At 40.8% G+C, this 26,370-nt stretch overlaps 1 protein-coding gene across 1 annotated transcript; it reads left to right on the forward strand.

The window, feature by feature from the left end:
- LOC308499985 (NXPE family member 3-like) lies at positions 1 to 24,908 on the forward strand (the record flags this gene model as incomplete). The annotated part of the gene is made up of 5 exons (XM_081054021.1): positions 1 to 69; positions 5,271 to 6,025; positions 12,874 to 12,953; positions 13,328 to 13,540; positions 24,376 to 24,908. The coding sequence occupies 5 exons, from the start codon at positions 1 to 3 to the stop codon at positions 24,906 to 24,908; spliced, it is 1,650 nt and encodes a 549-aa protein (XP_080910147.1).
- Positions 24,909 to 26,370: the final 1,462 nt, after the last annotated feature.

Here is a 26,370-nt window from a genome sequence, read left to right on the forward strand (position 1 = left end):
ATGGGTCCATCCATCCGGCAGTGTAAGGGGTACAAGATTCTGACTGTGGGGTTGGTCTTTCTGGTCTGGGTGAGTACTACCCTTGCCTCCACTCCCTCTGATCACTGGCTTATTTGTTGTCTCCTTATGTAGCCACAAATATGGATTGATTACTGCCTCAATCTGGGAGAAGGGACTGAGGGAGCTTTCAATCTTCTCTCTGCCCCTGTGTGACTCCATGTCAGCAATTGCAGGGTGGGATGTCATCCGTAGGAGGCGGGTGAGTGGTTGGGTGTTGGGGTCTATCAGGGGATTAGAAACACAAACCTGGAAGAGATTGTTCAGGGAAATTACAGTGGAGAAAAAAAGAAGCTATTCACATTGTTCTCGGCTCTCTCACCTTTTCTGCTGAACTGTAAGAGAAAGAGGTAGACCTCTATGGTGCCCAGTCCTGCTTTTTAGCACAGAGAAAAAGAGACAGGGCGTCAGGGGAAAACTCTGAGAAAAAGAGATAGGACTTTAGGGGAAAAATCTTTGTCTGGAAAGAATGGGCAATTGGCTGGAGTGACCTTTATTGTGTCTTTTGGGAACTCAGCTATGGTGAGTTACCTCCACGAAAAGGCTTTTCCGTTTTTGTCCTTAGGTCAAAACTGGAGTTGTGGTGCTTAATGTAGCTATAGATGGACTTTGTTTGGCCTGTTTAAATTCAGGTTTAAAACAGTTAAATGGGTTATTGGATAATTAAATAGTAGGAGATTTCACATGAAAACATGGATTTCTGGTCTCTATTAAAAAGTGGTTGATCTGGCAAGATAGGTCCATAAATTGGTCTTTATTCTAAGAGCATGAGGGAATTTGGCAGGGAAATCCTAATTCCTTAATAAACTGGTCCAAAGAAAATGTTGGTTGCATTACCAGAGTAACCTTTCATTGTGAGAGAGAGAGAAGACATCTTGGTGCAGCAGTCAAAACATCCCACCTTTTAAAAAAAGTTGAATTATAACATACATAAAAAATATATAAATCACAGTGCTCAACTAAATAAAAGATCTCATACCTGTATAATGATCATTCAATCAAAAACTAAAAATTATCAGTACACCCAGAAACTCCCTCTTTTGCCTCCCTCTCCATCACTACTACCTTCTCTTCTTTTCAACTATAAACATTATAGTGTATTTTTGCATGATTTTGCATTTTATAGAAATGAAATCATACACTATGAACTCTTTTATGTTTGTCTACTTTCATTCAATATTTTTCTGCGACTCATCTACATACACATATTTTTTGTGTGTATGTATATGTACATATATATTTGATGGATACATTTTAGGTTGATATAGAACTTATATGGAAATCATAAACATCATAATGGTTATGTGGCAGAGATTGAAGGGAGAGCAATTGAGGAAGTATTTTGTTGTAGTGTAAGGCTATTATTGTTAATTTTCATTTCATTCTAGTACTCCAGTGTATGAATATATGACAATTTGTTTATCCATTCTACTGTAGATGGATTTTTGGGGAGGGCTATTTTAAATATAGCTTCGTGCACGTATGCATGCCTTTCTGTTGGATATACGAACTAACCTGCTTGGTCCTAAAGCATGCATCTGTTAAATTTCAGTACATACTGTCAAATAGTTTTCCAAGTGGTTTCTGCAATTTATGCTCTCACCAGCATGATCTGAGAGATTCAGTTGCTTCAGATCCTCAGTAACATTGGTATAGTCGTCTTTTAGTTGTAGCCTTTCTTTGAATATGTGATTTTAATTTGCATTCCTTTTCTTACCAGTTTAGCTGAGCACCTATTCACATGTTTATTGGTCATTGGTCCTCTATTGTGAAATGCTATTAAAGTATCTTCTACCCATTTGTAATTGAGTTGTCTGTCTTTCCTTATTAATTTGTAGAAATTCTTTACAGATTTGGGATACAAGCTCCTCCATTTGTTGTACATGTTGCAAATATCTTCTCCAGCTCAGTGTTGTCCTTGCCTTTCTCTCTAATAGTGTCTTTTGATTAAAAGAAATTATCTTTTTATTTTTAAATTTTATTTTATTGTGATAAAAACACTTAACAGGAGATCTACCTGCTTAACAATTTCTTAAAATATACAACATGACATTACAGGAACAGTATTGTACAGCAGATCTGTAGCACTTACTCCTCTTGCTTAACTGTAACTTTCTACCCATTAATTAGTAACTCCCCATCCCCCCTCTCCCTAGACCCTGGCAAACAACACTCCACAATTCTGTTCTATAAATTTGACGATTTTAGATACTTCATATAAAGGGAATCGATCATGTGATATTCGTCTTTCTGTGACTGGCTTTTCACACAGCACAGGGACGGTGTGGAGCCAAGATGAGGAGCTATGGTAACAGTCCTGGTGTGGCATTAACCCCTGGTCATTCACAAAAGCTGAAAGCATCCACAGACTCCACAAAGGAAGTTTTTATAAAGTTAGGGCGGAGAGAGAATGCCCATGGCAGTGTCCAAAGATGTCGGCTGCCTCGGGTAATAAGAAGAGAAACACCAATGGAGTGTCAAGGGCTGGGGTGCACAGGGGCAGAGTCCAGAGCCTGAGCGTGGACAGCTGCACTAACTTCAGGTTAGCTTTTTCTGATATAGGAAAGGGGGAGTAAGTCAGGCAGGTTTGAAGCTGTGAGCTAAGGTTTCTCTTCCTGATCCCAAGGCAGTGTACTGAGGCAAGAGGGTGTCCTGAGTCTCTCTACCAATTTAGGTAAGTCTGCTTTCAAGTGGGCCTAGAGTGTTGGAGCTTCTCAGTTAGTTTTATTATTTCTCACAAAGGGAATTTGTCTGTGAATTATTCTTGAATCTGTGTGTTCCTGGAGGTAAAGAGGATCCAGAGCTTCCTACTTTGCCACCTAAAAGATGTCACTCCTGAAGTTTTCTCTTTTTATTTCTATGTACACAAATTGTATTTTTCTTTTTATAATTCCTCTTTGGTTAAAGAGAAATTAAGCAGAGGATTTTTAAAACTTGAAATACTTTGCACATACCAAAGAATACATATATATATATATATATATATATATATATATATATATATATATATATGGTATATATGTATATATGTGGTATATATATATGGTATATATATGGTGTGTATATATACACACACATTATATGTATACATACATACACATTTTATATATATATGTATATATATATTATATATAATGTATATGACATACCAGGAATAATAAAACAAACATCCATGTATACTCCCATACGTAATAATTCTTTGCATGTTACACAGTTATTCTTGGTCTTTCTCTCTCCGATCTGTTCGAATTTGCTGTAACCAGAACTCTTGGCCTCTATTACTGGTCAGTTCAAATCTTCAGGACCCTTTGTGTGGTGGCAAAGCTGCAAGTGGCAGGAGGAAAAACAGTCTCTGCTTCTGGGAACATGGGTCATGTTCACCTGCACTTTTTTTTGCCATTTGTTAGTGATGGACAGGGAGCCATTCTCATCTATGATCTCCCAGTTCAGTGGCCCTCCTGGTATTCTCCCAGCCCAGGATGAGGGCCTGTGAACAGGCTCCATAAGGATCAGGCACCTTACAAGGTGTACAACATCTGACAATTAAGCGCGCAAATTTTTTGCAACGATGTTGCTAACCTTTTTGATATCAGAGAGATTATTCATTATGAATTTGTACCAATTGGACAAACAGTTAACCAAGTTGACTATTTGGAAATGCTGAAAAGGCTGTGTGGAAAAGTTAGACAACCTGAACTTTTTGCCAACAATTCACGGTTCTTGCGTCATGACAATGTACCAGCTCACATGGCACTGTCTGTGAGGGAGTTTTTAGCCAGTAAACAAATAACTGTATTGGCACACCGTCCCTACTTACCTGATCTGGCTCCCAATGACTTTTTTCTTTACCCAAAGATACAGGAAATATTGAAAGGAAGACATTTTTTATGACATTCAAGACATCAAGGGTAATATGATGAAAACTCTGATGGCCATTCCAGTAAAAGAGTTCCAAAATTGCTTTGAAGGGTGGACTAGGCGCTGGCGTCAGTGCATAGCTTCCCAAGGGGAGTCCTTCGAAGGTGACCATAGTGATATTCAGCAATGATGTATGTAGCACTTTTTCTACGATGAGTTCGCAAACTTAATTGTCCAAGCTTGTACTTCCCCCAAGATGCCACTGGCCTGTGTGGGCCAAGCATCCCAGGGAACCACACAGTACTGGACTTGGAGCCCAGACTCTGTGATATTCATTCCTGCTCCTTTCCAGCCCAGAAATGAGCCAGTCCTGTGAGTGTTTCTCCTCCAGCGATCAAATCAGAGACTGCAGCCTCAAACACACCCTCCATGTGCCGCCATGGATTTTGAGACTTGTCTGAATAACACTTGTCTGAGCAGAGGGGACTATGGTGGGTGTAGGCGAGTATCTGATAGGCCAGGCACACAGGCTTCCTCTCACATCTGTTACCACCCTCCATTACACAGAACATGGCCTCTCTCTACTGCTCTTCCTGTTTGGATCCTCACACTTCTCTGGTCTGTATTTATAAGGTTGTGTTTCTCAGAAGATGATACCAGAGAGCTCTAAGCCCCCGGAGGAGACTGTTTGTTGTAGCAAACACCATTTCTTCCTAGAAAAGAATCTGCCATATCTCAGTCCTTTTTCAAACTCACTCGTGTGTCAGTGCCTTTCTATAGCTTCTCACTTTTCCAGTGTTTTTTATAGTTGAATCTGAGTCCAGTTAGAGAGGGAGTTCTCTCGGAATGGTCTAACCTCCTTCTTCTTAACCCTCTGCAGCACTGAGTCATGAGATTGCTCACCCACAACTCTGCTGGAAATCTAGGGTGCAGATGATGGGAGAGAGGGACTAGGAAGAAAAAAGAGGACACTTAATCAGAATGCCAGGTTCTGGAAGGAAAGCAAGACTTGTGAGGCGTGAGGAAAGCTATAGATGTGACAGTTGGACACAGACTTGAACTTATCTCTGTGTATGTTGTTGCTAAGGGGGGGAGGTGGGGGGTGGGGAAGGCGGTAGTAGAGGAAATAAGGCTGAGATAAGGAGACAGTTGAGATCCAGAGACATAACTTTACCTTCACACAAGATGAATGTGGTAATGACTGAGACACTAGGCTGATGAGTGACAGACAGCCTGGCGCAGGCAGGATAGGACTCCTGGCAGAGGGGACTAGCTTTGGGGAGTGGACATCTCCTACCCAGAAGAAAGTGAGGGAAACACAAACCACTGATAGATTCTCCTTTCTCTACCCACAGATCCTCTATTTCAAGATGTCTTGGCCTGACGCCACCGTCCCTCGGCCCCCAGCACCCCGCCCTGCCTCTCAATCTGCCTTTGAGTCCACAGAATCTCCCTCCCTCTTGGACTCTCTCCCCCAGGAGCTGGCTAACCTCACCCACCTCCTGTACTGGCCTCTGACCCCAGAAGATGAGGGGGACTTTTTGGCCTCCACCAGCCCCCAGTCCTCCACCTACCACCTAAGGGGTCCTGCCCAGACCAGCTATGCCCTGAGAGGTTACCTAGAGGCCATCCTTATTGCCAGAGACCACCGGGGCAGACCCAAGACCCATGGTGGGGATCTGTTTCGGGCGCAGCTGTTGGGTCCTGACTTGAAGGCTGGGGTCCCTGGGGATGTCGAGGATCTGGAGAACGGCACATACTTGCTGTCCTTCCCCCTGCTCTGGTCTGGGAAGGCCCAAGTACAGGTGCGCCTGATCCACTCCAGCGAGGCAGTTGGGGTTCTGCGAAGAATCTGGAGAGAGAAAAGGGCCACAGTTGATTTTGTGGGCTACTTTCGGGGCCCCACAGGAACTGAAGAGACAGTGATTTGCAATGTTGACCCCCAGTCAACTGGAACAAGACGGCCTACCTGCCAGTACAGGGATGTGGATTCGGGTGACCTCTGGTTCTGTGCTCAACCCCCTACCCTGCCTTGCAACTCTTTAGTTGGGCACTCAAGTGGGCATTACCTGAACGTGACTACACCACATGATGAGGCCCTGCTGGCATGGTAAGAAAACCCAGAATCTGGGACACCTGCCCCAAACCTAAGCCACATCCTTCCATTTATTTATTTATTTATTTATTTATTTATTTATTTATTTATTTATTTATTTTTATGTATTGAACACCTTTATTCAGCATTTACAGTGTACGAGGTATTAAAGTCGAATAGTCTTTAATAGTCGAAAAGCCGTCCTGGAGTTTACAGTTTATAGAGACCAGTATTTGTCAGCAGAAGCACCCCAACACATGCTTCAGGACTAGTAGCCACAGAAATTCAACCATAGTCCCAGCTCTCCCACTACCTAGCTGTGTGACCTTGGGGAGGTCTTCACCAATGCCCTCTAAGCCTCAGTTGCCTGATCCGTAAAATGTAGGTTTGAATCAGGTAGTCACGTCCTTCCCAGCTCTAAACAGTCTGAGTGCGAGCAGTTCGAGGTTAGCGACAACAGCATCCCGTTCCACTGTGCTGTTTGTTCAGCACCTAGCAAAGTAGTAAACTGGATTAATGAAAGGCAGCGAGGGCCCAACTTCCGCTGCCCAAGATTCCCCGACGTCCCTTGTCACCCTTCCGCTCTATCTGCAGGGCATCTTTAGCGGGGCCTGGGCTGGGATACACGCGGTAATGGAGCACAAACTGCGCAGCCTCCTCCCTTCCCGCACCCAGAGGAACAGCTCAAGAAGGCAGCCCCCTTCCCTCCCTCTTCCTCCAGAGAGAACTCAGCGGTCTGCCCAGCGAATTACAGGGAGGGTGGAGCCGCCTCCTCCGCGACCCCAGGCTGCGATCCGGTCCCCTGCACCTGCCCGTGGGTCTCCGGGATCTGCCTGTCCTCTCCCAGCCGGGGTCACGTGGCAGCCGGCCAGCTTCCCCCCGCGAGGGCCCCCACATCCTTCCTTTTCAATATTGTCCCTGTGACCCAATGGCCCTCCCCAGGTTACACCCTCATTTATTTATACTCTCATTCAACACATGCTTTTTTAGCACGTTATGTGACAGACTTTTCTACACACATAGATACCGTTTCCCCAAAAATAAGACCTAGGCGGACAATCAGCTCTAATGCGTCTTTTGGAGCAAAACTTAATATAAGACCCGGTATTATATTAGCTTAGATTAGATTAGATTAGTCTAGATTAGATTATTACATTATATTTATTATATTATGTAACACTCGGTCTTATAGCAAAATAAGACCAAGTCTTGTATTAATTTTTGCTCCAAAAGATGCATTGGAGCTAATTGTCCAGCTAGGTCTTATTTTTGGGGAAACACAGTATATATATCACAAAAACCTAGTCCGGCTATCCAGTTAGGAAGGTTACAGTTGATCTGGAATTCTCCAGGAAAGACAAGAAATGAACTATTCAAGGCAGAGTGAATGACCTCAGGGCAAAAGTGGCTGGAGTGCATCATTCATTTCTTTAAACTCCTGCCTACACTAAGCTTTTCATCTGATTTTTCTTTATTTTGTTAGCTTTTCAATTATTTAAAAATCCATTTTTAAAAATATTTTTTTAAAAAACTTTTTGTCCAGAATTTTCAGTAGTTCTCAGTGTAAAGGTTGTTGTGAATACTTGGGTCTGCCATATTACCAGGAAAATTAAGTCCCCATTCTATTTTATTTGTTTCCGTTGGTAACTTTAGTATTTGTTGTTTCTATTTCTTTTAAGATTTATTTCCCTTTTCTAATTTCACGATTCAGAACAATTAACTAATATATCAATCCTCTTTATATGGGATAAAAATTTATAGTTAAGGTTATAAATTTTCCCTCTGAGTACAGTTTTAGCTGTATTCTCCATATTTTGCATATGGGAGCTTCATTTTATTCAGTATTATATGTTTTATCACTTCTACTGACGGGATTTTTTTTTTCCTGCGGGCACAGCCGGTAGGAGCTTTCTGTCCCCCTCCTCCTCCGATACCTTATCGGAGCAATTTCTTGCAGACACAGCAGTTAGAAGCTTTCCTGTCAAAATAGTGTTGTGGGATCTCAGCTGTTAGGGACGGACCTCCCGGGCACCCCGGCCAGATTCCGCCCCCAACCCGGAGGCCTAACACTATAAAACAAAGCATCCGACCCCAGTAAGTGATCAGTCTTTGAGAACAATCCCGCTGAGCCTACGGGCGTAATAAAGCTGTGTTCTCCCTGATCTCTGCGTGTTGCTTGAGTCTCTCGGTCTTCACTGCTTTTCCGCAACACTACAGTGATTTCCTCCTTAAACCATGAATTATTTAGGAATTATTTTTAGTTTCTGGATATAGGATAGGGAGGCAGCCATCTTTGTATTTTTTCTTAATTTCTTTGCATTATGACTAGAAGTATGGTTTCTAGTATTGATTCTTTGAAATTTGTTGAGAATTTATTTGTGACCCAACAGATGACTAATTTTTTGTTTGTATTCTATATTCCCTTAAAAATAATTTGTATTCTCTATTTCTTCAGAATGAAATTCTGAACCTATTTGATTTAACTTGTTAAGTTTTTTATTCCAAACACATATAACTACACTATTTTTTTTGTCTGCTTACTCTATTAGTTTCAGACATAAATATATTACATTGTGTTTGTAGGTTTGTAGATTTGACTGTTTCTCATTGTAATTCAGGAAGTATTCATTTTATTTATTTCAAGGCTCTGTTGTTAAATGCATTCAACTTTGTGATTGTTTTATGATAATGGTAAATTATTTGTGTTACTTTCTTGCTTTTTGTCTTAAGTACTAATTTTTACACTATGAATATTGCTAGAAGAGCTTTCACTTTCTTAGAATTGGCATGGCATACCCCTTTTTTTTATATTTCAATGTTTTTGTGTGTGTGAAATAGTCTCTTGACATGGAATGTGGCATTTGTTTAGGTGTAGTTAAATAAATCATAGAAAAGACTAGATCCATGAAGATAAGTAACTTTACCTAAACATAATAGGCATTCAAACCAATGGGGAATGCATTGAATAGAAATAAACAGAAAAGAATATAACTAGATCTGAACCTCAGTGTATATACATAAAGATCAATGTCAGGAGGATTAAAGACCTGAATACAAAAAAGCAACCTTAAAACTCAGAAAAGGTTATAGCAGAAAATATCTTTATGATTTTGGATTATGAAAATATTATTTTAGACATAACAAAAGGCATAAATCATAAAAGAAAATATTCATTAGGGGGTGATATATAAATTAAAAACTTCTCCATGACAAAAAGTCCCATAAACATAGTTTAAATCAAGATATAAGCTGGGAGATTATATCTATAACACACATAATTGACACAGAATTAGTACTTACAATAGAAAATAGTTATTGCATACATCAATAATCCATCCTTTTTTATGGCAGCCTGATATTTCATCATATCAGTTTTTTAAACTATTCACCCATTGAAGGACATTCGGGTTGTTTCCAGTTTGTAACTATTGTAATTAAAGCTACCATGAATATTCATAGGTAGATGTTTATGTGAACATAAGTTTTCACTTCTCTGGAATAAATGTCTGTGTGCAATTGTTGGGTTGTGTAATTAGTGGATATTTAATTTCATAAGAAACTGCCAAACTATTTTCTAGAGTGGCCAGACCATTTTACATTCCCACCAGCAATGTCTTAGAGGTCCAGTTTTTCTGCACACTACCCTGTCACCATGCAGCAGTTTAATCTCTCCAGGCAACAGCTTAACCGTTTTGTTTCCTTCTATCTGCCCCCAAAGAAAGGAGAGTCTGTAAGATGGATCCTTTCAGGGACTTTGCTAAACCTTTGTGTTTGCACCTTATGCTTCCCTGTTTGGTCCCAGAAAAATGACTGGACAGTCAATGATGAGTAAGATTCCCCACATGGGGGACAACTCAAGTCAAACCCAGTCATGGGGACCAACAAGAGAATCCATGGGGTTCAAGGAGGTGGGCACAGCCCCCGACCTTCCTCAGGCTAAAGAAAGCCTCAGCCTCTGTGGCTGCATTCCTTCCCAGAACCTGCAAGGGAAGTGGTTCAATGAGGGGCTCTCCATCTATTCATATGCATATAGGTTTTGTCCCTTGGGGAAGTTGAGACTTAAGGTCCAGCTGTCTGCAGGCAAGGGTGATTGACTCTTGAGATTGACAAGTTTTATCTCCTTTGCTTCCCCACCTAACTAATAAAAGTTATTGCCCAGGCACGACCTGGTGTCACAGTGCAGAGCTTGAGGCTGCCGGTCCCTTGGTCTCCACATTTCAACTCCATTCATGGCTGCTGTCTTTTCTTAACCTTGCGCCGCCCTACTGACTCCACACAACTCTCGTCATGCAAGACGCGACATTCCCCAAAATTTGGTCTTTACATCATTTTTTATTTTAGTGATTGATTTATTTATATCTAAAGAGAGATCTAGTTCAAACCTGGCTAAATGTTAAGATCCTATAGAGCTAGATGCTGGGTACATAATAAAGTAACTTTAAAAATGTGCATAAAAAGTGGAAAATAAGGCAGGTAACAAGGGCAGATGAGTCTTTCAAGAAGTTGTCCTTTGAAGGAAAGGAAACTGACTGAGTTGTAGATACAGGAAGAGGTAGTGGAAGAGGTGTTTCATTCAGTGCAGCACATGTAATTATATTTATATTCTGGGGAAAAAAGAACTGGAGGGAAGTTGAAGATGGTGCAAAAAAGGAGGAGGAGGAGGATGAAAGAAAGTGGTGCAATCTAAAAGCTGCAGAAGGAGGTAGCATTAGGTTACAGTGTCACCTCTTCTCCAAAATGCGGCGAGTAGGAAGTCAGGATGGGTGCCGGTTGATATATATTCTGGTAAGGGAGTTAATGTTGAGAAAGCTCCTGTAAATGAAAATGCTGCCCCTGCCCCTCTCTCCCCTCCCTTGGGAAGCAAGGGAAGAAACATCGGTAAGCGGCCAATCTCAGCTTTGAGGACTGGGAGAGACAGCTAAGGTGGAAACACTCAAAAAGATAGCCGAACAGCACTTCCTGCCTCACTGGAACTCTAGCCCATCAATTTTAGAGACAGCAGTTCACTCATACATTCATGCTACAGATACTTATTCTTAATAGCTATTTATTTAATTACAGACTACTCAGCAGTTCATAATCCTATTGTCTGAATTTTTTGTTTTGATAAAAAATTTTAAATATAGTTTATTGAAGTGTAATTTATATACAATGAAATGTCCTTGTTTCAAATGTGCAGGTCATTGAGTTCTGATAAATGTGTACACTTGTGTCACTGTCACCACAACCAAGATACAGAACATTTCCACCACCTCTAAGGATTCCCTTGTGTCCCTTCACAGTCAAATTCCCTCACCCACCCCCAACCCAGGCAAACACTGATTTCCTTTCTGAAAGTATGTGTTAGTTTTGCCTTTTCTAGAATTGCATAAAAATGGAATCATGCAGTTTGTACTCTTGTATCTGACTTCTTTTTCTCAGTAAAATTTTTTTGCGATTCATCCATATTGTTGCATATCAGTAATTTTCTCCTTTCTTTCTTTTTTATTAATAAAAAGTGTTCCATTGTATGGATAGACCACAGTTTGTTTATCCTTTCACCTCTTGATGAACATTTGGGTTTCCAGATTTTGGCTATTATGAATAAAGTTGCTGTCAACTCTGTGCAACTTTAACAATTTTTTTTTAATTTATTGGGGTGACAATTGTTAATAAAATTACATAATTTCAGGTGTACAATTCTGTATTACATCTTATCTATAAATCCCATTGTGTGTTCACCACCCAGAGTCAGTTCTCCTTCCATCACCATATATTTGATCCCCCTTACCCTCATCTCCCTCCCCCCACCCCCCTTACCCTCTGGTAACCACTAAACTATTGTCTGTGTCTATGAGTTCTTGTTTAACTTTAACAATTTTTGCCTACAACAATTTTGTGGGCAAATATTTTCATTTCTCTTAGATAAACACCTGTGTGTGGAATTCTGGAATTTTTTTATTACTAGAGCTTATGGTTTTGGTTTACAACATTGAGCAGATCATGCAGAGTTCCCATATCCACTTTCCCCCACAATTTTCCTATTATTAACATCTTGGAGTAGTGTGTTATATCTCTTACAATTCATGAACCAATACTGATACATTATTATTAGGTAAAATCCATGGTTTACTTAGCTTTCCTTAGTTTTAATCTAATGTCCTTTTTCTGTTCCAGGATCCCATCCAGAATACCATATTACATTTAGTTGTCATGTCTCCCGAGGCTCTTCTTGGCTGTGACATTTTCTCATACTTTCCTTGTTGTTGATGACCTTGACAGCTTTGAGGGGTATTGGTTAATTATACTCGTATTGTAATATTCCTCTCTATTGAAATTTGTCTGACTTGTTTTGTATAATCGGAGGTGGGTTATGAGCTTGGGGGAGGAAGATCACAGAGATAAGGTTACGTTTTCATCACATCGTATCAAGGGTACATACTAGCAACTTGATTTACAAATGTTGATATTAACCTGGTTATTCCACATGGTGCTCTTTGTGAGTTTTCACGTAACAGAAAATTATTCTGCTTAGTGTTTCTTCCAGGAAGTTTGTCTTTCCTGGCATGCTTGGGTACCTCCATTTATCAGAGAAAGAGAACTACACAACCCAGCTTCGATGTTCTTTTATTACCTGGACTAAGAAACAAAGGGTAGATTGATTGCATAAAGTCCAGATTCCTGGTATGATTTTTCTCTTCCTTCCATCATTTTTTGACTCTTTATTGTAATAGCTTCACAGTGTAAATGTGCTAATTGTATTGTACCGACCTCAAACTTTGGACTTAGAGTAGAAATCACAATTCAACCATCATATTCTCATACTAGTCTCCAGCTTTCACCTGGTCACCCTCCCTCAATGCTCGCTTTTGGTGTTTCTCCAGGAAAGTAACAGACAAGGTGCTCCCTCAGGGCATTTCTCCAATCCAGGTCAGAATGGCAGCCCCAGGGAACAGCAGTCTGGGTGAGTGGGGCTGGCACATGCTGGGGGTTGGGTGGGTAATAGATTTGGAGGGGTTTTGTTCCTTGATTGGGAGTTGAGCCCCAGCCCCTCCTGATAGGGCAGTATAGATTAGTGGTTAGTAACACAGGCTGTAAAGTCAGACTTTTGGGATTAAAATGCTATCTCTGCCAGTCACTATTCTTGATGATGGGTAAATTAATTAATAATTCAGGACCTCAGTGTCCCCACTTGTTAATGAAGATAAGAATACTACTTCATGGATTTTTGTCAAAGAGTAAATGAAATAACATAATATATGTAAAGAGCGTAGAGGAGTACCTGACATTTTGTAATTTATAAACGTTAGCTATATTCTGTTTTCCCCTTTCCTGTAGCCCTGTCCCCACGGCCCCCATGCCATCCTGGGCTCCCGGCTACAAAACCCTCTGGCTTCTACCACCAAGAAGTGTGGCACTCGCTGTCCTGCTCCAGCCGCTCCTTTTCCACTGCTGACAGCATCCTGGGCTGCCTGGCTGGCCACGTTGTCCACATGATGGGAGACTCCACACTTCGGCAGTGGTGGGAGTATCTGCGTGACAAAGTGCCCTGTGAGTGGCCCTGAGGGGAGAGGGCGGGATACCTGTAGCCTCAGGAAGGAAGAGGTGAACAGGGAGGGCTTTGCGAGACAAGACTCCTATGCTTGCAGAAGTTGGGGCAGTACGCTGGGAATTTTCCAAGGGCAAATGAGCAAAGGAATCAGAGCTGGGAGAATGTAATTATCATCACCAAGCTTCCTTTCCAGTTTGGTTGACCAGAAGTTACGTAATGAACTCATGTGACAGCATTAAAGGAAAACCCTTTCAAATAATACAATTCCTGATAATACAAGAACAGTTCCCAATGTAGTCTTTAAATAAAATCCCCATTTACTCTCTTAAGTAAAATTAACATGAAAGAAATAAAGTTCAGATTTTTGTACCCTACCTCTCTCAATTTCTTCCTCCTTCCTTTTTCCCTCCGTTCCCCTCTCCTCTCCTTTCCTCCTCTCTTTTCTCTCTCTCTCCTTTCTTTCCCTCACTGTTGTGTCTTGACCAGGAGCTGATAGAGCTATGGTTCTCTTAGCACCTAAAACCTGACTGACTTTTGCTGAATGAGCGTCATTTCCTCAGCCCCTCCAAAGTTAAATTAATCCAATCTCAACTCTTCCATGTGTGCCATTTTTCTAAAAAGTCAAGATTAATGGAAAACAGAAAATGATCACAGACAGAACTTGTGAATAACCTCTCATTTAGAAAAGGAAAACAAACACTTAGCATCTATAGTGGTTATTTTAAATAAAATTATATCCACGCATCTAGCACCTACTCCAAAGTTACTACAAGTCTTGAAGATACCTGAGGGGGAAGGTAGAACAGCAAAGCTAGCCTGAATGCTTGTTGGACTTGGCCCACTATTCAGTGGTCTTAATTTCTGTGAACTCAGTTGTCAAGTTAGCAACCGGCTACTTGTGGTCCTTACTTACCGTGTGTGTGAGGAAAGTCCACTTCAGCATATTATCTCCAATCTCGGGTGGGAGGTACAGATACAATCCTGTCTTCCTGCAAAGTTTAGAAATTTACCATATCGTCACCCTCAGACACTAGGCCTAATTTGAGGTTCCCCTTTATTTTAAACAGTTTATCGAGGTGTAACCGACAAGTCATACACAGCAGATATTTAAAGTAGACAGCTTGATAAGTTATAACATACGAGTATGTACATCTGGAAAACAATGTCCACACATAAGACAATTAACATATCCACCACTCAGAAAGCTTTCCTGGTAGTCCTTGCTAATCCCTCCCTTTTACCCTTCTCTGTCCCCAGGCAACCCACACATCTGCTTTCTGCCTTTTTAGTTTAGTTTGCATTTGCTAGAACTTCATATAAATGGAACCACACAATGTGTACTCTTTTCTGTGTGTGGCTTCTTTTACTCAGCATAATTATACTGAGATTTGTTCACATTTCTGAACGTGGCAATAGTTCGTTCCCTATTTGTTGTTGTGTAGTATTCCATTGTATGGATGGATATACCATTATTTGTTTATCCATTCCTCTGTTGATGCACATTTGGGCTGTTTCCAATTTTTAGCTATTGAAAATAAAGCTAAATGAATATTTGTGCACAAATGTTTGTATGGGCACATGCTTTCATTTCTCTTGAGTAAATACCTGAAGATGGAATGTCTAGATCATATGGTAGGTATATGTTTAATTTTTTAAGAAACTGCCAAACTTGTCCAAACTTGCTATAGCACTTTATGTTTCCACCATATATTTCCCCAGTTGCTCTGTATTCTCACCCACACTTGGAAAAGTCAACCTTTTAAATTTTAGCTATACTAATAGGTGTGTGGTGTTCATAATGGCTTACTCGAGCATTTTTTATGATTGCTGCTTTAAAAATCCTTGTCAGATAATTCCTACATCTAAAGAACCTTGGTGTTGGCACTTGGCAATAGTCTTTTCTTTTCTTCTTTTTTTTTTTTTTAAAGTGTCACTTTTTTTTTGTTTTTTTTTTTGTTGAGAGCCCACTGGCCCATGTGGGAATCGAACCGGCAGCCTTCAGGGTTAGGAGCACGGAGCTCTAACCGCCTGCGCCACCGGGTCGGCCCGGCAATAGTCTTTTCTTATTCAAATTTGTGATTATCGTGATTTTTGGTATGATGGATGATTATCTATTGTTTACTGGACATTGTGGGTATTATGTTGTGAGACTCTGGGTCTTATTTTACCTTTGTTCTTTTTAGCAAGCACTCGCCCTGTGTAGGTGTAGCATGCAGGTCCAGGTGTATGTTCAGCTCCCTTTTGGGTCCTGCTGATGCCATCCCAGTGAAAATGGAGCACCAATTCCATGGCCTTGCTGCCACGGGGTGAAGGTCCAAGTTTAAGTTTAGCTCCACACTTTGCCCTACTGACACCAGGGGTGGGCAAGCACAGGGCCAACTGGCATTTCTTCACTCCACCTGTTTTATGCCATGTTGCTACCAAGTGGGAATGGAAACTCGGATCCCTCCTGGAGTGAATTGTATTTTAATCAATGTATGTGTTACTTTGAATTCCTCATATATTACAAAGAACCAACTAGATATTTTGCGAGATCGCTACTGGATCCTCTGTGTCCAAACCATTGATGAGGAGAAAGAGACCGAGAAAGAGAGGAAAAGGGAGAGGGAGAGAGAACAGAGACTTGTTTGGGTGCTTTATGTCCAGGCATGGAAGTGGCGTACATCTTTACTGCTCAAGTTCCAATGACCATAACCCAGTCATGGTCCAAACAGAGAATTTGGGAAATATAGTCGTCAGGAAAAGAAAATACAGTGGTAAGCTACTAGCTATTTTCCTGTTCCCACCCTTCCAATATATTTATGTTAATTTTAAACATATCAGTGAACTGTGTTTATATTTATAATTATGTAAATATTTTTCTCTTTATAGTCAAAACTAATACGATAATTTAGTTGCTTGTATGATAATTTGTTTTTTCTCTTCCTTCCTTTTTTAGTTGCTTGTATGGTAAGTTGTTTTTCCTCTCCTCTTCCTTACTTTTTTCTTTCCTTCTTTCCTTCCTTCCTTCCTTCCTTCCTTCCTTCCTTCCTTCCTTCCTTCCTTCCTTCTTTCCTTCCTTCCTTCCTTCCTTCCATCCTTTCTTGTTTTTCATTGGTAAATATTTATTGAGCACGTGTGATATTCAGGCTCTATTCTATGTTCTGGAAACATAACAGTGACCAACAACAAAAATACTAATATTCCTGTTTTGTTGTGCATAAACGGTGATGGAAAGACTCAGAAACAAGTCACAGATAGTGAAAAGTCCTGTGAGAAAAAATACGGTGAAAGTAGAAGGTGGTGAAGCAGAGGAAGATAGATAAATGGTCGGGAAAGATGCTTCTGAGGCAGTTTCATTCCAGCATGCTGACTGTTCACTAGAAATGCATGACCACACACCTCTAGGATGCACTAATGCTGCACAGTAATCCCAGCAGTTCTCAGACGTGGTCCCCAGGCCAGCTGCCTCAGCATCACCTGGGAGCTTGTTAGAAACGCAACCTCTCAGGCCCCATCCCAGACCTACTGAATCAGAAATGCTGGGGAGATGCTCAGTCTGTGTTGCAACAAGTCTCCAGGTGATTCTGATGGGCACTGAAGTTAGAGAGCCACTGTCCTAGGACGACTGAACCACCGTCCTTGTTGACCATGTCACAGCTTCTCCTTTCCCGAAACCTTCTTCATCCTCACGGTCAGCTGCTGACCCTACATATTTACTTTACAAAACAAAGCAATCAGATTTCCACCACCACATTTCCTCTCTTACCAGCATCTGTACTAGTATTTTCTGTATTCCCACCTGTTTTTGAAAATGAACTCTCCATGCTCCTTCTACTTCAGCTCTAGGTCTCCTCCCCTCTTGCCCATTCAAGGACATCTCTCTGCCAATTTCTCCCCTCTCTCCTAAATCACCCTCCCTCTCAATAGCATAATTTCCATCACGTTCCCATCAGCATACGAGGTCGGACAATTTAGTTCACGAACTAATCCTACAAAAAGTGCCCCATACCTCACTGCTGAATATCACTATGGTCACCTTCGAAGTACTCCCCTTGGGAAGCTATGCACTGATGCCAGCGCCTGGTCCACCCTTCAAAGCAATTTTGGAACTCTTTTGCTGGAATGGCCATCAGAGCTGTCATAGTATTAACCTTGATGTCCTGAATGTCATCAAAATGTCTTTCTTTCGATATTTCCTGTATCTTCGGGTAAATAAAGAAGTCACTGGGGGCCAGATCAATGAGTAGGGAGGGTGTTCCAATACAGTTACTTGTTTAATGACTAAAAACTCCCTCACAGACAGTGCCATGTGAGCTGGTGCATTGTAGTGATGCAAGAGCCGTGAATTTTTGGTGAAAAGTTCAGGTTGTCTAACTTTTTCACGCAGCCTTTTCAGCACTTCCAAATAGTAAAGTTGGTTAACTGTTTGTCCTATTGGTACAAATTCCTAATGCATAATCGCTCAGATATTAGTAAAGATTAGCAACATCGTTTTGACTTTTGGTTTAGACTGAATGAAGTTTTTTGGTTGTGGAGAATTGGCTGACTTCCATTGTGCACTTAGACGCTTTGTTTCAGGGTCGTATTGGTACATCCATGTTTCATCACCAGTGATAACACAGCCCAAAACATCATCTTGCCTCTCCAAAAGGTCTTGGCAAACTTCAGCTCTCCTTTGCTTTTGTTCATCAGTGAGCTCCTCAGGACCGTTTTTGCACACACTTTTCTCACACCAAGATTTTCAGTTCAGAGTTTCCTAACTGTTTCATTATCGATGTTTACCTGGTCTGCTATGCTTCTCACAGTGAGCCAATGATTTTGACACAGAACTTGAAACATTTTTGCAATGTTTTCATCAGTTCTTCTCCTTACTGGCTGCCCTGACCTATCGTCATCAGTAACATTTTCTCTGCCCTGAAAAAAACATTTACTCCATTTATACACTGCTGTTTTCTTCATGGTATTATCTCCATAAATTTGTACTAACATGTCCCTGATTTCACTTCCACTCTTGCCAAGTTTAACAAGAAATTTAATGTTTGTTTGTTGCTCTAATTCAAACTCAGACATTTTCGCAACAGCACACAAAAACATGAAACAACAATAATGAACACCACCCAGCAAGACACCTTCACACATCGACGTGAACATACCTGTGAGACACTGACATACCAAAGTTAGGAAACCTTCCCGAGCTGTTTGTACAGGGCTGCCTATATAAGTGCAGGTGGCAAGTTCATGAACTTAATTGATAGACCTTGTATATTAATGGAAGTGCATAATTTCAAAAATTTTATAAAATATAACAAAACATAGAAAATGCATAAAACAGTTTACATTGTTATAAAATGATCATCTATATAACTTCCACCCCAAATAAGAAAGAGAACAAGACTCTCACTCCAGAAGCCCTCCTGATACCATGTCTCCTCCGAGTTATAACTCCCTTTCTCTCTCTCTCTCCCATTATTCTAGAAATCATCATTCTGTTATAATATTTAAGTCCTTGTTTTTCTTTATAGTTTTGCCAACTTATTAGGCATTCATAAAAACAATAAACTAGATGAATTTTGCCTGAATTCCAACTTCATATAAATGAAAATATACACTATGATTTCTGTTGTGTCTGGGTTTTTTTTTTTTTTTTTTGTATTTGAGATTCATCTATAGTCTTTCTCGTGATTGTAGCCCATTCATTTTCACTGCTACATGGTATTTCGTTGTATGATTATATCACACTATATTTTTACATTCTACTGTTGATGGGACTATCATGAAAAATGCTGCTATAAATGTTCTTGTACAAGTAACTTAACAAGTCCACATGAGCTTGTGGTTTTGTAGGATGTCACCTGGTGATGGTTTTGCTGATCAGAAAGTAGGTGTATCTAGAATTTTTGGATTCTGCCAATGTTTAAAAAGTGGTTTTACCAGTTTACTCTTTCACCAGTGGTTCTTGTTCCACATTCTTGCCCAGCATTTGATATTATCATTTTTAATATTTGGCAAAAATTATGGATGTGTAGCAATGGCTTGTGTGGTTTTCATTTGAATTTTTCTGATTAGTCATGAGAGAACACCTTTTATTTTTGTTTAAGTTTTGGATATTGGGGTATCTGATTGACCTGGCACTGTTGACTGACAAACCATCTTTTCCCCAGAGTTCTGCAGGGCAGCTTCATCATAAAGCAGGTGTCCTTCGTCATAAAGCAGGTGTCCTTCGTCATAAAGCAGGTGTCCTTATGTCTGTTTGGGGGAATTTCTATTCTGTTTAGTGAATCTAGTTGCTTGTATCAGCACGAATACAAGCCAGTCTTTATTACTATAGTGTTGTAATAATTTTGGATTTCTGGTGGACAGGACCTACATTTCTACTCTTCTTTAAAAGAGCCTTGGCCTTTTTGTGGTCCTTTGTGCTGCCATACGACCCTTTTAAGCAACTTATGGAATTGGAAAAAAAAAATTTCCTGTTGTGATTTTAATTGTGATTATATTGAACCTGTAGTTCAATTTGCTTCCAACTGAGATGTTTGAACATGATATATCTTTCGGTTAATACTGTTTTAGCTATTGATGCTAATGTAATTGCATTGTGACCAAAGGACATAGTTTTAAATTTTGAAATATTTTGAGATTTGATGAAAACTCACTTTTTGGACCAGTATACCATCAATTTTGTAAATGTTCCACATAGGTATTCTGCAATTGATAGTTTCAGTGTCTAAATAGGGATGTTTTTTAAATCATGTTGTTCAAATCTTTACATCATTACTAATTGTTGTCTACTTACTTTGCCCGTAAGTAGACAACGATTTGCCAGTAAGTGTAAAAATCTCCCAGAATGATTGTGATTTTTTCCCATTTTTTGACGTGTATTTTGAAATTTGCTTTATTTATTTATTTAATGCTATATTATTAGATGCAAAGCTTTTTAGAGTTATTACAAATTCCTGGAAAATTGGACTTTTTATCATTCTGAAAAAGAATTTCTTATTCCTAGTTGCCTTAAGGTCTGTGTCAACTTTCTTTGGTAACTATTTGCATGCTTTATCTTTTTTCTTCTAGATTCAAGCAAGGTACACACATTGCATTTGGTTAAGTTTCTTACATTTGTCTTAATGGTTATAGTGCTATTCAAATTATCTGTTACACACTAGGTGAATTGTAATAGTTTGTGCTTTTTGATAAATTGGTCCATTTCATCTAAGATGTCAAATTTGTGTGTGTAGAGTTGTTTGTAGTACTCTCTCATTATACTTTGATGCCTGCAGAGTCTAGTGATAGCCTCTGTTCTATTCCTGACATTGGTAATTTTTGTCTTCTCTTATTTTCATTTGATTTTTTCTGTATTTTCAATCAAATGTGATTAGATATGGATTTTTCAACAAATTCTACTTTGGCTTTGTTGGGATCTTTGAAACAGTAGACGATGCCTTTCATTATGTTTTTAATTGTTTCTGGGAAATTCTCAGCCACGATCTTTTCAAATATTACCTCTTCCTGTTTTTCATCCTTTTCTCTGAGACTCCAATTATATTGTGTTCTATTTTTCTCACTCTCTTCTCTGTATCTTCCCTCTCTTCTGTACTTTTCATCTTTTTCCCTCTTCACTCATTCTGGGTCTTTCTTTCCAATCTGTGTATCACCTCACTACCTTTCTCTTGTTGTGTCCAACCTGCTATTAAACCCAACCATTGGTTCTAAGTTTTACTTACTGTATTTTTTTTACTTCCATAATTTCAGATGATTCTTTTTCAAATCTTCAACATCTCTTTTATAGTTTCTGGTTCATTGCTGAGATTTTCAAAATAGACATTTATTTCCTTGAACATAGTAAGCATAGTTGCTTTACAGTTTGTGTCTGATAATTCCAGTATCTGGAGTCCCCATAGGCTTCTTTCTGTTGTCTATTGTTTCTACTGCATTTATCTTTTTTTTTTTTTTTTTGCCTCTTCAAGTGTCTTGTGATATTTTATTGTTTTCTGGATGTTTTATTTGACGAAATACTTTTGTGTATAATGTAAGACCTAAGGCAATGTTATCTTATTTTGAAGAAAGGTTTTCATTGTGGCAGACATCTAAGAGTGCTTACAGTTTAGAAACAAAGTTCGAAGTTTTGTGAACCATCTAGATAATCCCTCTGAGTACAGTACATACCACCATCCATAGTAAAGTTCTTCTGTTTCTAGCCCAGTACAGGGAATATTACACAAGGGTTGCCCCTTTGGGGGATGCTAATTTCCCTCCTTCAAAGCCACCAGAATACATATCTGCTTTTCAGTGAACTTCCATGGATTGGAAAATGATCCCAGGTCAGTCTTTTGGGGTCTCAGCCAAAAGCAGAAAAAGTATTCCTTTCTCTGGTGTCTTTACTCACAAATACCCCAGCTAAGAATCAGCTCTAATCTATCTCTTCTTTTAAAAAAAGATTTTTATTGGGTAAGGGGAACAGGACTTTATTGAGGAAAAGTGCATACTTCCAGGATGTTTTTCCAAGTCAAGTTGTTGTCCTTTGAATCCTAGTTGTGGAGGATGCTGTTCAGCTTCAAGTTGTTGTCCTTTCAGTCTTAGTTGTGGAGGGCGCAGCTCAGCTCCAGGTCCAGTTGCCATTGCTAGTTGCAGGGGGCGCAGAGCACTATCCCTTGAGGGAGTCTTATCGGCAACCTGGTGGTTGAGAGGACACATTCCAACCAATTGAGCCATCTGGGAGCTCAGCGCCAGCTCAGCTCAAGGTGCAGTCCGTGTTCAATCTTAGTTGCAGGGGGCGCTGCCCACCATCCCTTGCAGGACTCAAGGAGTTGAACCGGCAACCTTGTGGTTGAGAGCCCACTGGCCCATGTGGGAATCGAACCAGCAGCCTTCGGAGTTAGGAGCATGGAGCTCTAACAGCCTGAGCCACCGGGCCGGCCCCTAATCTATCTCTTTGATCTTCAATTCTGGCTCTCTTCTTTTACAAGTTTTAAAAACTTTTAAAATTACTTTTTAAAATTGTCTTCATCAGGGTATGTGGACCAAGTCTCACAGTGCACCATTAGCAAAAGGTAACACATACCATTATCTCCCAATTGCTAAAACTAGACACCTGGGACTCACTAATACCTCCTGTTCTTTGATGCTAGCTTCCAATTACTTATCTAATCCTGTCTACTCCACATCAAAAATATATCTGTTTCGGTTATTCAGAATGAGAAAGTTCTAGAGATCTAATGAACAGCATGGTGACTGAAGTTAACAATTCTGCATTGTATATTTGAAAGTTGTAAAAAGGTCGATCTTAAGTGTTCTTATCACACACACAAAATGGTAACTGTAAGGTGGAAAATATGTTAATTAGTTTAATTGTGGTAAATCCTCTCAAAACATCCTGTTGTGCACCTTAAATATAGGCAATTTGTATTTGTTAATTATACTTCAACAAAGTTGGAAAAATTTAGCTACCAAAAGAAAAAAGTTACATATTATAATATATAGTATATATGGATATATTATATATATGTGTATATATATTATATATGTGTGTGTGTGTATATATATATATACATATAAAATATATATACATAAATGTCACCCTCTTGCTTCTATTCCTATTTCTCCTCATCCTTGACCATTGCCAAGCCTATCACAAAGTCCTTTAAACCAGGCTCCCCATTTCACCCCAGGTTTTCACAAAGGAGCAAGCAAAAGCTTTTTAAAATGTAAATTGGATCATGCTATTCAGCTTCACTTTAAATTTACTTGAGACAAAAATCAAAATCATTAACATGACCTATAAGGAACTACGTGACCAGACCTTGCCTATATCTTAACCTCACCTCGTGCCATTCATTACGCTCCAGGAGCACCAACCTCCTTTCAGTTCCTCACAATTTCTAACCTCCCTTCTGCATCAGGAAATCTCTCTCTCCCTAGAGACAGTAATCTCCCTGAGGGCAAGGATGTCTGTCTCTTTCTCACCATTGTATACAAAAGTACCCAGAACACTGCCAATTTGTACATGTAAGTTATTGCTAGATCAATGTAGCCAAGAGTTACTAAGAGCCTAAACTAAACGTTGGATGAAGGAGTTGCACATAGCAAATCTTAACAATGAATAATGAATGAGACTTGGTTAATTATCTGAGTTCAGACTGAGACACCGAGAGGAATTAAATATGACTAAAGCCCTCCCCATGGAGAGCTAAGAAAAAAACAACAACACATTGGAAAGTCACCAAAGCAAGAGCTGACTGGTGTGGGACAGTAAGGGGAAGTTCAGGACATAGAGAGAGATTTTGCGTGCTAAAATGATAGATTCATCTATCAAGGCAATGTACAAAATATTCAAAACCATGGTGGCCATTAGAGAGAAAATATTGCCTGGACAATTGGAAGTGTGGAATCCAAGCTCAGGAAGCCATCAGGGCTTAGACAGAAAATGAGGAGGTAGCAGTGAATGAATTCCCCAAAGGGAAGATAGTAAAGAAATGTGGATGATAGTGATAGGATTTTAGGGAATACCACATTTACAGAATGCAAAGAAAATATGAAGCTAACAATTGAACAAACAGTGACTAGAATGGTAGAAAAAAATGGGATAATGTAGTGTTAAGGCAAGAAAGAAACGTTTCTGCAAGAGGTCACTCAACATGGAGAAGTCAAATGTCTTAGAGAAATAAAAGGAAACTGAATAGGCATTTGGATGGATAATAGTGAGGTCCTTGGCAACCTTGAAAACTTGGGGGTGGGGCAGGTAAGGGTTTAGAGACAGAATGCTTATGCCCTGGGATTTGGGGACCAGAAATTTCATTTGTACAAGAGGATGGTATACAGTCCTATACTAACCCCTAGGCCTCCTCTCTGTTCCTCTCCACAGCCCTAAAGCCCATGGATCTACACGCCACATATCAGACAGGGCCCCTGATGGCCGTGGAGACCACTCGGAACATAGTGCTACACTGGCGGGCCCACAGCTGGCCTCTGCGCTCCACCCGCACACCAGTGGCCTCCCTGCACTCTGTAGCCCGAGAGCTGGGTGGCCTGGCGGGGGGCCCCCACACCGTGGTGGTGCTGGGATTGGGCGCCCACTTCACCACCTTCCCTCCATCCATCTTTGCCCGACGGCTGGCAGGGATCCGGGCAGCTGTGGCTGCACTGCTGGCCCGGGAGCCCCGCACTCTCGTGGTCATCAAACTGGCCAACACTGGCTACAAGTCCGTATATGGCAGCGACTGGTTCACCCTGCAGGTGAACCGGCTCCTCCGAGCTGCCTTTGCCAACCTCCGTGTTGCCTTTGTGGACGCCTGGGAAATGACCTCCAGCCTGGCCGTGCCCGACAACATCCACCCAGGGCGGCTCATCGTGGGCAATGAAGTGGACCTCCTCCTGTCCTTCGTCTGCCCCACCTGAGCGCTTCTGCGGGTCTTGGCACTGTGTGGTTGGAGAAGCTGGTGGGATGATCAAGCCTGCAAGCCCTTCCCTGAGCAGACTGTACCCCTTCCCTGACCTGTTTCTAATGAACAGGCCATAAAATCATCCAGCAAGAATTGGGATGTAGGTGGTGGCCGGGGAGAGCAGCCTCGCAGTGGTCCAGTGCATCTTGAGAGGTTTAGTTCCCACACGGAAAAGCAGTGCTAAGAGGGTGAGGGTAGGGACAGAGCTGGCAACACCTATTACGTCAGTGCATATGAGGATTGTCATTTTATGTGTTGGAGTTTCTCTGTGGAGTGTCAACAAGCCTTGCAAAGGCCTAAGACATGGATTCCATTGCAGTCTATCAGAGCCTCCCTAGTGGAAAGCCTGAATGTATATGTAAAGACTTTTATGGACTGATTGGTAAAATAAAATATTTCTCCTTTTTGTCAAAAGTAATACATGCTTGGCGCCGGCCCGGTGTTTGAGGTGGTTGGAGCTCCATGCTCCTGACTCCGAAGGCTGCCAGTTCGAATCCCACATGGGCCACTGGGCTCTCAACCACAAGGTTGCCGGTTCGACTCCGTCAAGAAATGGTGGGCTGCTCCTCCTGCAACTAGCAACGGCAACTGGACCTGGAGCTGAGCTGCGCCCTCCACAACTAAGACTGAAAGGACAGCAACCTGAAGCTGAACGGCACCCTCCACAACTAAGATTAAAAGGACATCGTCTTGACTTGGAAAAAAATGCTGGAAGTACACACTGTTCCTCAATAAAGTCCTGTTCCCCTTCCCCAATAAAATCTTTTTTTAAAAAAAAGTAATACATGCTCTTTGTAGAAAATTTGAAAAAGACTGAAACAATTAACAAAGAAAATAAAAATTACCTAGAATCCCATGACTGGGAGATAATCACTGTTGAAGTACCTACAAGTATGAGCCTTTGCTGCAGTGGGTCTCAGGGCCGCAACTGGTGCTCGTTCTCTCCCTCCTCCACTGTTTTTTGTGGGTTTTTTTTTTGAGAATTTCGCGAGATAACACATGTCAGGTACTTAGCCTGCTGTCTGACACATAAGTGCTCACTGAATTTTAACTATGATTCTTATTTATTTATTTATATTTTTTTATCGGGGAAAGGGAACAGGACTTTATTGGGGAGCAGTGTGTACTTCTAGGGCTTTTTCCAAGTCAAGTTGTTGTCCTTTCAATCTTAGTTGTGGAGGGCACAGCTCAGTTCCAGATCCAGTTGCCCATTGTTAGTTGCAGGGGGGCACAGCCCACCATCCCTTGCCACCATCCCTTGCTGGAGTCGAACCGACAAGCTTGTGGTTGAGAGCATGTGCTCCAACCAACTGAGCCATCTGGCCACCTGGGAGCTGAGTGGCAGCTCATTGACTCCATTCTAGTTGCGGAGGGCGCAGCTCACTGGCCCATGTGGGAATTGAACCAGCAACCTCAGC

Source organism: Rhinolophus hipposideros (genome assembly GCF_964194185.1).
Source record: "Rhinolophus hipposideros genome assembly, chromosome: 7".
NCBI lineage: Eukaryota > Metazoa > Chordata > Mammalia > Chiroptera > Rhinolophidae > Rhinolophus > Rhinolophus hipposideros.